General features: G+C 38.7%; 1 protein-coding gene across 1 annotated transcript in view; it reads right to left on the reverse strand.

Annotated features, from left to right (window-relative positions):
• Nucleotides 1-2,693: 2,693 nt before the first annotated feature.
• The window catches only part of LOC145984240 (prolactin-releasing peptide receptor-like), a 482,759-nt gene continuing 467,917 nt past the window's right edge, over nt 2,694-17,535 (reverse strand). The window contains exons 6-7 of the mRNA XM_083117825.1: nt 7,375-7,509; nt 2,694-2,868 (exon numbers count right to left, since the gene is read on the reverse strand). Of these exons, the coding sequence (XP_082973951.1) occupies nt 2,694-2,868; nt 7,375-7,509 (310 nt within the window). The remainder of the gene's footprint in view (nt 2,869-7,374; nt 7,510-17,535) is intronic.

A 17,535-nucleotide genomic window follows, 5' to 3' on the forward strand; every position in this document is an offset into this window, starting at 1 on the left:
AATGAGAAAGCTGAAACCATAACAAGTTATGTTAAGGAAACATTAGAAAATCTAGGTTTGTCAGATAAGTGTGTAGCTTTTGCAGGGGACAATACAAATACTAATTTTGGAGGAGTCAATCGAAGAGAAGGGAAGAATATTTACAGCAACCTAAAGAAATCACTAAATGAGAATCTATTAGGTGTGGGTTGTCCAACTCATATTTTACACAATGCTGTACAGCATGGAGCTGATAATTTATCAATAGATATAGAGTGTATAATCTTGAAAATGTACAATTATTTTTCAATTTATACTGTTAGAACAGAGGAGCTAAAGTCTTTCTGCGAGTTTGTTGATATTAATTACAAGCAATTGCTGTCCCATTCCAAAACAAGGTGGTTGTCACTTTTCCCTGCCATTGAAAGAGTGCTGGAAATGTTCACGGCATTAAAATCGTATTTCTTGTCACAACCTAAGCCACCTAAAATTTTAATTCAGTTCTTTGAAAACAGGTTAAGTAAAGCTTATTTGTTGCATTTACATTCAATTATGGGCATATTCCATTCTAAAATCCAAGAATTGGAAAAAGAGCAAAATTCTGTGCTTGAGATTATAGACATTCTTAGTTATGTTTGTCAGGTGTTGACGAATAGATTAGAAGGTAGCTTTCTTTGTTTAAAGGTAAGAGAAATTATTGAAAGTGCTGAAAAAGATGGGTTTGTTAAAGAGGTAGAACAATTCATGAAGGATGCTATCTTGCTGTATGAGTCTTGTGTTGAATACATACAAAAGTGGTCACAAAGTTTTGATTAGTTTAAGTGTTTTAAGTGGATGAATTTAACAAATCTGAAGTACAGTGATGTTGAAGAATGTATGAAATACTTAGGGTCCAAAGCAATTCACATTGACGATGTTAAATGTTTTGACCAATTTTGTAACTTGAAGCAGTTTGTTAGTGGTAATCCTGAATTACAAAATATGAGCTGTAATGAGAAATGGACCACATATTTCCAATCAAGCAAGTCCTCTGACTGCCATTCTGAACTTCTAAAGATAGCAGAATATTTCTTTTCGATACCTGGACATAATGCAAATGTGGACAGAATTTTCTCACTAATATCAACACAATGGACAGATGAAAGGAACAGGTTGAGTGTAGATTCTGTAAAGGGGCTTATCATGATTCAATACAATTTCAAAGAATATTCTTGTATTGACTTCTACGATTATCTTTTAAAAACTCCAAAGTTGTTGGAAAAAATCAGATCATCTGATAAGTATGTGTAAGCAAACTGTAGGTAAGATTTTTATAGTGATTAAATTAAGATTAATGACAAATATCTTTGCATTTTTTGTGGTGTCCTCTTTTTTTGTGATTTGTCCTCCTTTTTCACCATGTCTGTCCTCTTTTTTTAATGTATGCATCTGGTCACCCTAGTTGGAGGATAAGTATCGATTTAGTGAAACTGAAGCTGTAATAGAAACATGTAGAAAAGATGAAAGCAATGTATTTAAAGTAGACAGTAGATTGGAAAGGAAAATATAAGTGGTTTTCAGCTTTCAACAAGTTCAAGACTATAGTCAAATTGTAAGGCACGCCATACAAATACTCAACAAAGTAAAAAAAGTCACTCCAGCCAACCAGAAACTTCTCCATTACAATCCACGTCCCCAATCTCTATTTCAATGTGCACATGTGAAATACGCGCCCGGGACCCCTGGCGTCGTAAATGGTCTTGAATCTCAAGTATGCATTTTGTATGGTTCTTAAAGAGTAATGACTTTAATCGCTAAGTGTCGAACTATCAGGAGTTTTAATACACTACGCACCGACCTGCAGTGAGAGGTGATAATCGCTTTCAGTCTTGTTTGTAAATTTCTAAAAAAATTACTTTGAAAATGCAAATGTCGAACGATAACAAGCCTGGACAACATACATGAGCTTATACATAATTACTTAATATGTGGAAATGTTACCAGTATTATCACAATACAACCGCATATTGATTAAGAATGATAGCCTATTACATGTAAAACTGACACCAGTAAAATAGAAAATGTCCAGAAGCAGTGGTTCATAGAAATCTTCTGGATTTAATAAAAAAATATATTGTGTTTTTTTCAAGTGGACAGAAACACATGCAGGGAAAGTTTTAAAAATATACCGGTTTAATGCCAAAATATGCACCAATATAGGTGTGATCATCTGAGAGACAAGAAACATTACAATCGAGTGAGACAGGAACAAAAAGCTAGAAGAAATAACTCCCCAAAAAGATAAAATAATACGCCACGTTTGTGCAAACACAAATATGAAAAAAAAAACTTATGTTTTGGTTGCTCTCTGAGTTAGCTTCATGATAATGCACCAGCACATACGAATCTGTTCACCGCAACGAAACGTCTTAAGAGCATCAATGTTTCTGGTCAATGTACAAGAGAACAACTTGGATGGTTGTGTACAACAGATTTAGCAACTTCTTCATTTTTAATTTACCCCAAGAATATATAGTAGTATGCATATATCATAGCAATTTACAACATTTGCAAATGGTTGAGGTATCTTTCTCTTCCACCGTATATGTTTATCGACGATTGATCGAATCTTATGCTTACATTGGCTTTGTACAGATTTCAATTTGAAAGCATTCAGTTCAAATATGAACAAGAGAGTTGGCTCATTATTTTAGTTAAACAAGAGGATAATCACATCAAGACGAGGATAATTCTTGCTGGTAAGTGGCGGTGGATTCGGGATCATTGTTGCTGCTGTGTTGCGAGTAAATCACATTGTTGTGGCACTGGATTATGTCTGCGGGGCATTGTCGCCTGCGGTGACCTCTGTTGCTGAAACGAAAGTATCCTCTGAAACGATCTTTGGCTCTCCTAAAAGAAGGAAATATTTCATGAATAATTCCTTAACGCATGTGGGTATCAATGAAAGTTATTACATGTAAATAATACGCAAGTCTATGTATTAGTAACTAGAGACTCAAATTACACCATGCGAAACTTAGATTAGCACCATTTTAAAGGGAAAAAATCATTAAGAAATATGTAGCAAATGCTAACTAACTATAGGTATTTTCTACTCTTATGGTGGGCAACCTATATGCTGGCAAGGGAAGTGGAGAGCAGGGAAGTGACCAATCCAGCACGACAAGAAACGCGGCAGCCTGTAGAAAGAGGGTCACGTGGTAGTTCCTCCCCTCCTCGACCTTGTAACTCTTGGCGCCACCGCTGCTGGTTGGTCTGCGGCGTATTCCCCGCTCCCCACTTCCCTTGCCGTGAGAGTAGAAAATACCTATAACCCTCTAGCCTTCTTAAACCCGAAGGTTTATGGCTGGAAACCTTCCATCTGTCCCTATCCTGGCCAAGATCAATACAATATTTTCCATGCTTAACGATTTCATTTACGTCCATCCCAACGTTATCTCTTGATCTTCGTCTTGACCTTACTACAGGTCTCTTATCTGTAGGAAGCCATAAACCTTCGGGTTTAAGAAGGGTAGAGAGTTATAGTAAAACCTCGTTAATCCGGACTAATGGGGGATAAGTTGACCGGTTTAACGAAAAACCGGATTAACTGAAATAACCTAAAAGAACAGTAGAACGTGCATTAAAACTCCGTTTATAGTAACAAAACATTTCTATTATGGTGTATTTAGAGGGCATAGGCCTAAATACACTATACAGTACAGTACAAAGTCTGCGGGAAACAGAATTTCATCAGTGGTTGACTGCCTTTTCTTTTGGAAGTTCTCTTGTTGACTTCGTCACATTTAAAACCTTGCTTTCTGCTTTCTTTTCTTTCTTTTTTGGTGTTTTGCCTGTCCGGATTAAGCGAAGTCCGGCTTATCGGGGTTCGGATTAACGATGTTTTACTGTAGTTAGTTGGTTTTAAATGTTAATTGAGTTATTTTTATTGTTTTGATTCCCGCTCTGGTAGGCTGATCAGAACTGAGCCAACAGTTTAAAGTGGAATCCACCAGGGATCGAACCCGGGACCCTTTGCCTATATGACGACAACATTCCTACTAATGCATGGGAAAGATCCTTTTCAGGTTTTGTAAGATGGTTAATTTATTATGACATTCAATTTCAGCTACTTCTTCGTGGAGGCTAATTTGTAGAGGCAAATCCCTCCCACCGCAAATCTTTTCCAGAGAGGGGGGAAGATAGAACAGATAGAGATTCTCAAAGGGAGTGATGAGGAGAGACAGACGTGCAGAAGAAAGATAGAAAAAGACGGATAGAGATTAAACGAAGCCCGAGCACACACAGACACGGAGGGAAGGGATGGAGAGAGAGAGAGAGAGAGAGAGAGAGAGAGAGAGAGAGAGATGTTTAAAAAGGAAAAGAGATGGAGAGAGAAGGAGTGATTGTGATGAAGAAAGACTTATAAATAGACACAGAGATAGTTACAAGTGTGAATAGGAGTAGAACATGTTTTGAATACTAAGTAAGTTATTGTCGTTGTTGTGCATAACATCCCTGATAGTAAACACTACAGCGATAAACATCTGTTTGATGCTTCCTTTCCCTTGCACAAATAACTCGTTGTTATTGTTACTTTTCCAAACTTTATAACTTAGCATATGATGAACTTTTTGTCAAATATTTTAGTCTTGTTCTGATGACTTCAGAGAGTGTTGACGTGCCTGAGTCTCTTCATCTTCGGGTGGGAATGAAGCAGGTGATACTGCTAAGTCTTCTGATGAAGACGGTGATGTCGCGGTCCCTTCTGTCAGCCAGGAACCTGCAGAAGGTGTTTCGTTCTTCCCTTCTCGATACTGTTACAAACAGATTTGTTTTTTTGTGTATACTACTTCTGTACAGTCACTCGGGGAATATGCCCATCGGGGTTAAATGCCCACCTCCTCGTATTTCGCGCAACGTTAGTGTTATGACAATTCGGTGACTCTTGCTTCAAAGCGCCTTCCGTGGTGAGACGAGGCAGCAGATTCTTCTCACAAGCTCTTTGTGAGAAGAATCTGAAGCCATTCAGAACTAATTTCATGAGGTAAGAAGACATTTTTTGAGGTAATAATTTTTTGGACGTTGCTGTATTAACAGTGTGCAATAATATTCCCAAGAGAGAAAGAAACTGAATTATATTTGGTGTTAAGATCAAGAGTCAGGAAAACATATCTGCAGAGTGAAACTGCCGCATGGTGCTCAGAGTTGCTAACCCAGTGATTCAATTTTCTTCTTGTAGCTGTGGGGTGATATGCCCACAGAAATTAAGTGCAATGTGCCCATGGGCATTTCATTATGGCATTATGGGCATTATGATAAGAAAGGACAACAATGTGACTGGATCCAGTGTATTCGTTGTAGTATGTGAATGCATGAAATATGTATCGAATTCACGTACATGTGTCCAAAGTGCAATGCAATTTCTCACAAATGTAAACAGTAAAAGAGGCTATGGTAAATTCAAAATAAATGTTGTTAGGAACGCTATGCTTGTCTGTACAAATGATGTTCTGTTTACGAAATGAACGTTAATAATCTTCCAGTTAATGCTGTGTATTATTTTCCTTTATTATAACAATTTTCTTGTATTGGGCATTTTATCCCTAATGGGTGGGAATTTTATCCTGAACACGGGGTGATTTGCCCAAATTGACGTTCATCTGTTTATTTCTCTCTGGTTCTTTTGCTATAAGACTTACAGTAATAAAACTTATAGGTAACAATAAAAATACATGTAGCTTTCATTTGACATCCTTTTCATTGCGACACTCCTTCATTTAGCGAAGCTATAAACCGCCAAAAAAAAAAGTTGGGCGTATTCTCCCGAGTGACTCTATGCTTGGATTTCTTCCATTGGTTCAGTGTAGTTTAATAGAGCCAAAAAGCCCTCATCCCCGCGACGAAGGAGAAAGTATAAATATGGCCTCTCTGACTAGAGTCAAAGGGTGTGTGTGAAACTGATAGCCGGAGGGAGATTGATATTTACGGACTTCAGCGGCCTCCCATCACTCACAAAGAATCCCGAGGCGGTTCCGCCATGGGGCTCAAAGTAGAGAAAAATGTAAATAATGTAAAGTCGAGAATCTAATGGAAGAATCCCAGCTTTGTTTGTTGAATTGTAAATAAATGTATAAATCCCATTTCTGCGAGTTTCAGCAATCACCCTGCAACATTAATCCAGCAAGTTCTTGCCTGTGAACTGATTCTTTGGTTCCGAGCGCTCTGGTGAGAAACGGGATGGGAACCCACGACAACGAGCCTATTTAGTTGTTTATTTGGGCTTTTCCTGCCAGAAACGGCTCGGTAAGGGTGGTGTGTTGCGGAACAATACGGGGGAAAAGCTTCGCGCTGATAGCCCACCATGGCGTTCCTCGTACCGTTCCTCTCGTCGAGCAGAGGTCATTTAAACTAACTTCGTATTGGACACAGTCGCCTCGCACATTGCCATTTGCTGAAAGAGCCGGACCCTTGTATGTAACGTTGTTTTCGGCACATCCTTATTGAATGTGGTGATTTTAATATCCTCAGACAAAATCTTCATCCCCCGAATCCTTGTCATCCACGCTGGGAGATGACATCATGAAAGTGTCCTAAGCAGTGTTTCCAACCTTTTTAGAGAAGCACGGGGCTTTTACACTATCTCTTATGATATTTGTAAAGTCTTGGTATATTTTTAATGTGTTGTGTATATTCTACGCAAGTCACTCTACAACCTTGCAATTTGAATCTTTCTCAAGGACTTTTTACTCCCCCCTTTTTAAACTTTCATATAGAGATTTTAGATAAGAAGACTTTCCTTGTATACCTTGAAGAGTGCAAAATGGCCTCAGACACACCCCAAAAATTTAATTCTTTACGAAAGTATTGTTAAAATTGAACGACATATTCTTGAACAAACACTTAATATATAAAAATAATCATTTCTTTCAGCTGTACAACATGTACACAATTACATAACAACATCATGACAACAAAGCCACAGAATATAAACTATTAGGCCAAATCCGAGCTAGACTATTTAGTCATCTTTATATTCTTAACAAGTATAAGATATGGAATTGTGATTGAATGCTGTAAAAACTTGAGAGGTTGAATTGTAAGAAGTGACGTTTTGACACAAAATACCGTATTATGCCAATAAGTATAGTGCGTGTTTAGAAGTGAAATACACTTATTTAAATTATTTAAAACTTAGATTGATTTTATTTACGAACGATTGAATAAAGGTTAGTGATATCCTAAGTGCCATCTTGTGTATGCTAACAAGTCTCATTTTCGTATTTTCTTGTGTGTTATACAAATAGTGCTCTTTTTATTTAAACACAATCATTAGGCACTTAAAAGTGAATAAACACATTGCAATTACGTACGAAACATAGTGTACATATGAATTACCTTCTTATTTAAATTTACCTGCTCATCCTCCATGAGGCAAATAACCCAGGCGTGGTAACCGTTGATAGGAACGCAATCCAGACGAACATGATATAGGTGATATCAAAATGTCCACTGTTGTGGTATGTCTCAGGAAGAGCCAAGTTAACCAGTCTGAAAGAACAATGAAGAAAATAACTGTGAGGAGAGATTAATTTATTCGCCTTACAAATTTTGTCACAGATTTTACTAAAATTTCCTCAATTCCGCTACGAACACAATTTTCTTATTTTTAGATTTAGTTTGCCAATGCATGGATCAATTTAAAGGAAATAACGGTTTGCAATTCACACCAGACGAAAAGAGAATCCCAGGAATCGTATTAACATCTTCTGATGTTAACCTTGTACTCTTGATATAGCGTAAAGGTTGTATGGAGCAAAGGAAATAAATATTCTAGAGTATTCTTTCATGGACACCCTGTACAATATAAGAAGTCGCTTAGTTTGAACAAGGAAAAATGAATTTTACGTACGCAAGGGAAGCTGATGTTTGAGGTCATGTTTGTTTGAAATACCCTGTATAAATTAGGCTAGAAAATACTTTAATCCACACGTCTCAATACAAGCAAGGGAAAAGAACTGTGAAAACGTGTTGTTCTTGGGAAATTCTGTACCACCTATTCCTCTTTCCAAGTTTCTTTGCATTGCCTGCTGATCGATCACCATCATAAATGTTTTGAGCAAATTTCCTAACCGGCTTGAGGAAACCAACGAGGGACCAGACTGAGAAAGATTTATCGACGTTGTCGTGAAGAGAGAGAGAGAAAGAGGAATCAGCCCTCTCTCTGAATGTTTTATGGCATAAAACACGCAAGCCAATCGATGTTCGAAGCGTTCCTCGCTGCTCCCGGATGATAGGAACTTGAAGAATAGCTGTGATGGATGGCAAGCTCTCCCGTGATCCGTGTAGCTTCTTCTCACTTATATAACCATGTATCCTTCGGACATTTATGAAGACATATACTTTATCTTTTGACCTTTACGTCTTATTTTTCACTTAGAATTCCCGTGAGCGGTTTGGCGGATGGACATTTCTGATAATGAAGAGTGTCCGAGATGTCCCCGTATCCCTCCTACTTGCATGCATCCTGTTGCGATCGGGTTGAAAATTGATCGGCTTTCGTTTTCGTGGATTGGCATCCCTGCTCTAAAGGTCACATGGAACCGCACGAATTCATATGTCAGTTGTTGCGCCATGACTGATGTAGGCGTACATAGTCACTTTGCTGACGAACTGCTAGTGACGTGTGTGTGGGTGCGCAAAAGACAACACACGTGTCAAACGATGTACTGTAACGTAATGTAAAGTTCTCAAGTACAAATATAAATAAATAGATAGACTTGTTGTAATACTTATGTTCTACAAAATATAATCTGAAAGTACGTGAGTAGCTTATATAATAGATAGTTAACGGATGTTTGTGCCCTCGGACGACAATATTTAGAAGTAATTTACATATATTTAGAACTAAATCAATTATTTTTATATGCATAATTTATGAGTTTTGTGAATATATGAATATTTATTTATGAAGTATACATACAAAATAATTGATTTAGTTCTAAATATTGTCGTCCGAGGGCACAAACATCCGTTAACTATTAGGTATATAAGCTACTTGAACTACGTGAACTTTTCGGACTCTATATACTACAGCGTGTTCCGTTCAAACTTCCCACATTTCAATTCATCATTGCAAAAAGGTTATGAAACATAATGAAATGCGAGCGGTACTAGACGATAGAAAAACTCGAAGAATTTTATTGCATGACCTGGAGGTTCACAGTTCTCTCACTATGCAGCGCCACAATCGCATAAAGCACAATGGCGACTCTGCAGCAGCGTGCCCAATCTGGATTCTGGTATGCAGAGACCAAATCAATCATTAGAGTGCAAATAAATTACCGGAGAGAGAATATGGAGGTGAAGCACCTGATGGGAAAACCATGCGAAGTTTTTGGCTTCATTTGTACCCTTACAAGGTGCAAATTGTTCAACAATTGAAGCCAAATGATAAGCCACAACGACAGAAATTCGCTATTGAAATGCTGGATCGTATGAATAGGGATCCTCAACTTCTTGGAAACGTGTTGTTTTCAGACGAGGCCACATTCCATCTGTCAGGGTTGTGCTTCACCTCCATATTCTCTCCAGTAATTTCTTTGCATTGTAATGATTGATTTGGTATCTGCCATAATACAGATTGTGCGCGCTGCTGCGGAGTCGCCATTGTGATTTATGCGATTGTGGCGCTGCATAGTGAGAGAACTGCTGTGAACTTCGAGGTCATGCAATAAAATTCTTTGAATTTTTCTTTCGTCTAGTACCACTAGCATTCCATTATATTTCACAACCTTTTAGCAATGATGAATTGAAATGTGGGAAGTTTGAACGGAACACGCGGTACGTTTTCTTAAAAAAATTGTAAACGGGGAACATTATCATCCCTACCAAGAGTATATGCAGATATTATAATCAAGGATATTTGTAAAGAAAGTGTTATGCCTTGTTTTTTAAATAAAGTTTATGCTATTTGTTACTGCGGAGCCGCGGTTGTCTAGTTGATAGATCGTTTTACTTCCACGCGGGAAACCTCTGGTTCAATTCCCGGGATGGGTCATCTATGGTGCAAACTTACCGAACTTTTCCCTGCATAGAGCGGTTCTGGGGTTCAACCAGCCTCTGGAGGTAACCTTGGTGTGATAGCAGACAGAACGTGGTACTGATCCCAGAAGAGAGAGAGAGATCGTGAATGTATGGGATCTTACCTAAGAGCCTTCATGGCATGGGGCAATATGCACGGCGAACTTTACCTAACCATACCTTATATATTCCTGCATTCAGTGTTTTTTTTTGTATAGGAAAATTGGTCCACAACGGGAGGTATGTCTCCCATCAACCGTCTTGAGAACGCCACTGCTATCAACATACCCACTAAACCACTTGCGGAGGGGAACTGAAATTGTAAAGGGGGATATTACATAGGCGAGTTCTAGGGGTGGGCATTACACACTATAAAATATTCCGTTATTACCATTTTTAAAGTTTGTTTTGAAAGTTGTTCAATGACAAATAATCGCGGTCATTTTAACGGAGGGTTGCCTTAACCTATTTGGATATTTTCTCGAAATTTCTGGAGGGGCTGTAGCCCCATCAGCTCTCTCATTGCGTACGCCATAGCACTTAACCGAAACTCCTTCCGAGCAGCAAATGAAAACCTAATTAATTGATTTACACGTGCGACGTGATTAGATTGGACGACCAGACAAGAAGGCCGAGGCGAGGCGCCCCTATTGTCTCGCAAGGGACCGTGGAAGGAAGATTTTCCAATATTTCTTATCGGAGCCGGTTACCGCGTCGTCTGTCCACGGAATGAAGCTAATTTCAGCGCCTAATGGCCGCGCTGATGGGCCCCGAATTGCGGGCAGGAGACGTCACGTGGATTCTTGACGCCATCTTGTCTGGCAATGGTGGACAAGGGAGTAGATTGATATGGACGAAGCAGGTTGCAAATGTGAACGCCCAGATGCAAAGCGTTTTAAGATTTTGGCCCATCCTTTCATCTAAAAGGGGCACAAGATGTTTAGTCCTAAGGCCATAACGAAACTTTTTTTGATGAAAAAAAATCTTTGTTATCCTAGATGTCCATGTCTTTAAAATGGTCTAACATGGAAGGCGAGTTATTTATAGGCCAGAAGTACTATGCTGGTACACTTCCCGCCACTAAGTGATCTCTCGTCTGCGGGCTGCTGTTGCCGAAAGTATGTCTAGTGCAAATATGCACTTGATAGCTGTGGTAACTCAGTCGTTATGGCGTCTGACTACCATGCGAGAGACCCAGGTTCGATCTCCGGGGGAATTTTTCCACCGGGATTTTTTCAACCTGATCAAGCAGCTCCGGCGCCTACCCAGTGTCGTATCAAGTGGGCACCTGGAGGAAACTCTGGGAAGTAAAGTCGGCCAGGGGCGTGGTGCTGATCACATCACCCACACCTTCAGATGTGATCAAGAAAATGTGGGGCCCTAATTCCACACCCCTTACACGCAAACATGGCGTGGTGCAAAGCACAGGGGAGCACTTTTATTTTTTTTACGAGTCCTTCGAACCGGCAAGAAAAAATGTTATTTAAGCCCTTAGAAGAGTGATTCCCAAACATCGTGAGCCCGCGGCCCGGTAAATTAGTTTTTTTTAAAAAAAAAATCAACGCAATAATGTTAGTCGTAAATAGGTTTCTAACTTTTTAATTTTATACGTAAATTAATATGGACCCTTGAAACTCAATATTAATACATAAGTTATGACATAACCATAGAGAGCGTTAGTTCGATTATGCATAAGCTTGTTGACAAATATACAATTTTATTTAAAGTAGTTGACTACAAATGGATCTCTTAGTTTCTTTTGGAAAATATCATTAAATTAATTTGGTAAGTGCTGATTGTTATTGGCCTGTTCCATTTCGGACACCAAAAGATTGCAATTAATCAGAATATTTCCGCTTCAACCTCCTATTTGTTAATGTGCCCGTCCGTCAACCTCTTAATTTGGGGGCGTTTCATCCATCCCCGCCACTGTCGAGAACCATTTTCTGTTATCGCAGTGGATTTGGAAACACGAACGAACTACCATCTTTCCAGGTGGTTGCGGGCTCGGGCTGCAAGTCACAAACTACAGGACAACCTTTCGCGTCCTGGTGGTTGAGAAACACTGCCTTAGAAAGGTAAGAAAGTACTTTCGGGTCACCGTTTTGAAATACCTGCTCCCTATGTGGCTCTCCCTCCTCTCCGTGTACAGTGGCGCAGGAACGTTTTTCATTTGGGTGGTACAAGAATTCAACCTTCTATATTACATATTTTGTATGTACTTCACACATATCCTTACCTAGGTAAAATGTGGGGCATGGGAAATGCAATTTTAGACGCGAATATGGAGTTTCAAATGCAAAATTTGCCTACGTAATTGTTATTTTTTTTTTATTATTGTTTATTTTTTACAATTTCAAGGTTTCAAGACCAGATAGCAATTCCAAAACATACTGTTCTGGAGCCTGTTCTGAGTTCATTTTGAATTTAATGGGATGGAAAATCAGGAGTTCGTAATGTGAAAATTGCGAGCAAAGCTACATCTATTTATTTTAACGCAGGTTGTGATTTAAAGAGGGTGAGGAGGATTCACCCATCTCTACCTTGAGTCATTCCAAATCAGGAATAATTATTTCCCACCCACCGAATATGAAAATCATATTTTTAAATATATCGTACTTACAGAATTCCACTTCAGTTTAGTTCATTTTAGAGACCCATAGCTATATATAAGATATCATGATACTAATTTATGGCAGATGTGTACCGTATACAGAGCCTTTTAGAAGCCATGTACTCGGTATTTTCTCAGACTTCTAGAAGGTGTTTTACAAGTACTTTTTTATCGAATACGAAAACTGTGCCCTGTCTTTGACGTATGTTAACAGCACTTTTCGAACGCTTGTTGACAGCTATAGCGCTATGTTGTATTTTTAAAAAAAATACTGAATCGAGATGATTCCCGATCAAGTCGCAAGAGATCTAATTTTGAAGTATTTGTTATTTGTAAAACATTTGACATAGTAATTATTTGTAATGTAATTAGCTGTAACTTATGATGCTCCTCAAAGACTGAAAGATGTTAATTCCTCGTTTATATAACAAGGTGAACTTTAATGTAAGCGAAAGCATGTACGCGTTAGCAGTCGAAGATTTTCGCATCTACAAAGAAAATTCGATACACATTCCCACCTCACTCAAATACCTTGTGAATCCAATCCAAATTGTACCAATATCTACAGCTGAATGTGAAAGCGGGTTCAGTGCCATGAACTTTACCTTAAGTGATTAGAGAAATCATTTAGAAGTTTTAAACCTGCTCTTCAATTCAATAGACTCCGAGTGCATTGTTTTCATGCAGAAAAAATTGCAACAAAATGGATCAAGTTATAAGCATTACAGGATCCTTGACAAGCCAACTGGCAAATCATCGACCCTGCAGTGAGTCTAATTTATTTCGTGCATTCAACTGTCTAATGTAATTTTCTTACAGTTTGACTTTAGAATTTAACTTAAAATGGTGTTGTGTTAAATTTTAAGCAATTTTTGTCCATTTCTAAGCATACCTAGTCATACGTAAAGCCTCCCCATTCTGATAATGTCTTGGAAATATTGCTGATCTTTTTAAACTAGGAATGATATCGAGATGAGATAAATGTATCACCACTCAAACTTTCACAACGTATATATGTCATTACTCATTAAAGCAAAAAACTTTTCTTAATAACGTTTTTCTGCTTTACCTTTTGTTCAACGCTGCGAACCATCGAAATAGAATTTTATCCTGAATTGATGAAACCGAGCAACACAGGCTCACAATTGTCACTAGAACAAACAAAATAAAATTGAAATATGAACAAGATATACGCTTGGTATGTCTGAATAAGACCCATAGTAATTTAAATTTGCTTTAAGTAAATTATGTGATGCCGAAGTTTCAAACGAGATCGTCTCAGACATCAAGTATCGTCTCGTTTTGGTATTGCAGAGATTTATTTGAGTCTTGTCTCCAAATTTGAGACTTTTCTTGTCTCGGTACCATCTTTATTTTCAAAATATCTCTTAATATATAGGTTTAAGTACAGTTTTCCGGACAACCTCTGACAGAGTTTTAAAAATAATCGGTGAGCTACAGGAGTACATTGTATCCCCCAAATTGGTCTGTCGTGTCGCGTCCCGAAAACAAGACGAGGAATTGTAGCAGTATTTCGTTCCGGAAAATTCCATTTGAAAAATTCAAAATGAAAGAAAGTCAGTTATATATTCTCCTGATTCAGATTTATATCTTCGAATCGACGCGGTCACTTGTTTACGAAACATGTACCCCCCTTACACGAAGGGGCATTCGTTGATTGATTGATTGATTTGCTTTGTTTTACTTCGCTTTTTGTGCCACTTTTGGCTAATTTGCGAAGATGGGGATGAGTGATGATGTGATGAAGTTGATGAATGGACCGGGACCCCTGGCGTCGTAACGGGGTCCGGCGAAGGGGCATTCGTCTGCAGCGTGATTTTCTGAAAGTAAACTTTATCTCATGCCATCGTTCTACACATATTTTAAACAATTTTCATCTCCATAAAAAGATTTCCAAAGACACAGGTCAATGAACTAACTAGTAGCAAGCACAATGTAGTAGAATAAGTTTACAATGGTTTGAATTCCTGTGGTCAGGAAAATAATGCTTCTAAATAATTTATACTTTTTGTATTGAGCGATTAGTAAATATTACGTTCTTTTAACAGTAGCTCCTTGCTTCTGTCAAATTATCTGAGAGTGGGGGGCTACAAAGGGTACAACTAGAATCTTCGATTTCGGGGGTACAGTACTCCCATTCAAAAATTTGAGGGGGAACAATGTACCCCTGTACCCCCCCGTTCCTGCGCCACTGGCCGTGTATGTGTTAACCAAAAGTTGAAATTTCCCTCCGAAAGCGAACGGCGAATTCTGGCTGGGAGATAAGGAAGCACGTGCTGTCACCAGCGCCCCTGGCGGTGGGTGGAGGAACTCATGTGATAGCTGGCAAGGTCTTCCAACAGTGGCGGCGCCAGGATTAACCATCTAGGGTAGTTGAGGGAGTCCGGAATGAAATTTACGGGATGCGATGTTCAAAATAAAGGAAAAATGAAACATCTATGCATGCTTTAGCCATTACATCAAATAGCAATCAATTTTCAGTAGGCTTTTATGACAATATGGTATTGACTTAATTCATTTTTGCTTGCATGCCTTGGCCACAACGTACAAAGAAGTACGTGTGACCTCAGTTTCAGATTAATATCAATGGCTGTAGTATTCTATCATAGTAGCGCCTCTTGAATACTTAATATTATACACACAATGGTTTGTGTAAGTCACAACGTAAATTACACTGCAACACAGAAAAAATGATTTGGTTGAATTAACAAAACACGTTCGGTCAAGGTATTAAACAAAAAAAAATTAGTAGCATTTAATGTTTATAATTTTTTAATTTACTAAAGAGCATTTAGCACTCGCGAACAATCATTTCTTTATCGCCTCTTTAAACGAATGTTTCGTTGCCAGAAACTATTTTGATAATTCCAAAGCTGCTTCTCTGTAAAAAGTTAACATTATTTTAGGCTGAAAATAAATTTTGAAAAAGGGGTGCTGTGCTAGGAGGGTGCGGAAAAAAATTAAGTGTGCGCAAGCACCCCTCCGCACCCTCATGTTGCCGCACATGTCTTCCAACATGTGACAGATCAGACAGTGGCGGAATCTGTACCAGGATAATAGCGATTCTTTCCGTCTTGTTAAATATGGAGTATCTAAGACTTATGCAAGGTTCTCACGTCATATACTCAAGGTTCTATCATATTCTATATATTAAACTCTTAAAATCTGATCACTACGGAAGAATTTTAGTTTAATTGTTAATCATAGTGTAAAATAAGCTTACACTGTATCCAGTATATTTGCAGTAAACAAGGTAAATTTATTCATTACATGCATGCAGAAGTACTAAATACGTGTGCACAGTGTTAAATACTTATATCTGATTAATCTACGTGCTGTCACCTATCGGCAAAATCTGGTACTGTGTTTCGCAGTTGTGGTTGGTATTGATCTCATAATGAAACAACGGAACAATTGAGGCACGCTTCCACCGCCTGGTCCCGACGAGAGGTTCTAGTTAAGGAAATTTGTTCATCAATTACAATGTAATCACTCTGATTTGGTTAATTCTGCCGGTTAGGAATCGCTCGTTCCATGCTTGAAAGGCTGCTGTGGACTTGTTGCGAAGTTAAATTTGCAATTTTGAAAATTACCAGTGGGATATACTTCATGCTTGGTAATCAGAATTTGGAGTCGTCATAGACTGTGACGAAGCGTGGTTGGCATGGGAGGGGGAGAATTTGATGTGATGAATGAAAGTTTTTTTTTAGAAACAAGTAATGTTTTTTTATGCTAAAATAAGAAATAACAATCCCTAAAACTACGCGTCAGTATGATCTCAATTCCATGTAAGAAATGATTTGTGTACAAGAAGTTATCAACTCAGCTTTGATATGTCGCAGCCTGATATAAATGTCTACACACGATATTATAAAAGTAGTTGAGTTTATTTCTATTTTAGACGTAAAGTTTCGGGCACAATTACAAGTCCATGGAAGAAATCTAATAGTTTTGCTCACCTAGGAGAGCACACATGAACAAGAGAGCCATCTATTGGGTTTTTAACACATTAACAGACGCTTTCGTGTATGCATAGGCTAATAATGGTAGATTATGCCATTTCCTATTGAAACGAAGGCTATACAAATGAAACAGTTGTCTGACGAAATATAAAAGGACCCCATCTCCCACGTCTTCATAATTTATTTTGTCAAGTTCAACTAATGCAAGGCCGGCCCCCGTGGCGAAGTGGTTAGCACATCGCGCTGTAACGCTAGGGGTCCCAGGTTCGAATCAGTGGCTTGGGCATGGACGTTTGTGATGTCTATTCATTAATTTCATCATCACTCATCCCCATCAGCCGAAAGTGGAACAAAAGCGAAGTAAAACAAATCAAATCAAAGCATCAACTAATGCAGGGCATTCCCGATGGCACAGAGGTAACGTCGTTGCCTTTAATCAAGCAGCGGTGGCGCCAGGATCAATCATCTAGGGGTGCGGAATAAATTTAGGGGGTGCGATATTGGAAATAAAGAAAAAAATGAAACATGCATGTGTGCACTATTTCCTCGCCACCTTCCAAAGTTATTCAGCGACTGTTGACGTTCCTTGTAAAGGAGAATTCACACCGAAGCGGCACGTGTCGCTTGAGGATTTCACCAATTGAACGCAGGCTTGTGTGGTCTGTCGTGTCACTACGGTGCGATACGTTACTGCTGATTGTCTCATTTCCAAGCAGCATGTTTGGCTTCGGTGTGAATTCTCCCGAAGTTGAAAGCTAAAGTAGTTTAAAGGATGACATGGAGTAACTTTTCTGTTATTTGGAGTGAACCTGTCAACACCGGAAACACTGCCCTTAGTACGAGGTGACGAGGCCTGTCAAGAGATGGCGCAACTACACAGCGTGTCCAGCAGATAGA

The sequence above is a fragment of the Lepisma saccharinum genome, chromosome 1 (assembly GCF_977018435.1).
Source record: "Lepisma saccharinum chromosome 1, izLepSacc3.1, whole genome shotgun sequence".
In the NCBI taxonomy this organism is placed as follows: domain Eukaryota; kingdom Metazoa; phylum Arthropoda; class Insecta; order Zygentoma; family Lepismatidae; genus Lepisma; species Lepisma saccharinum.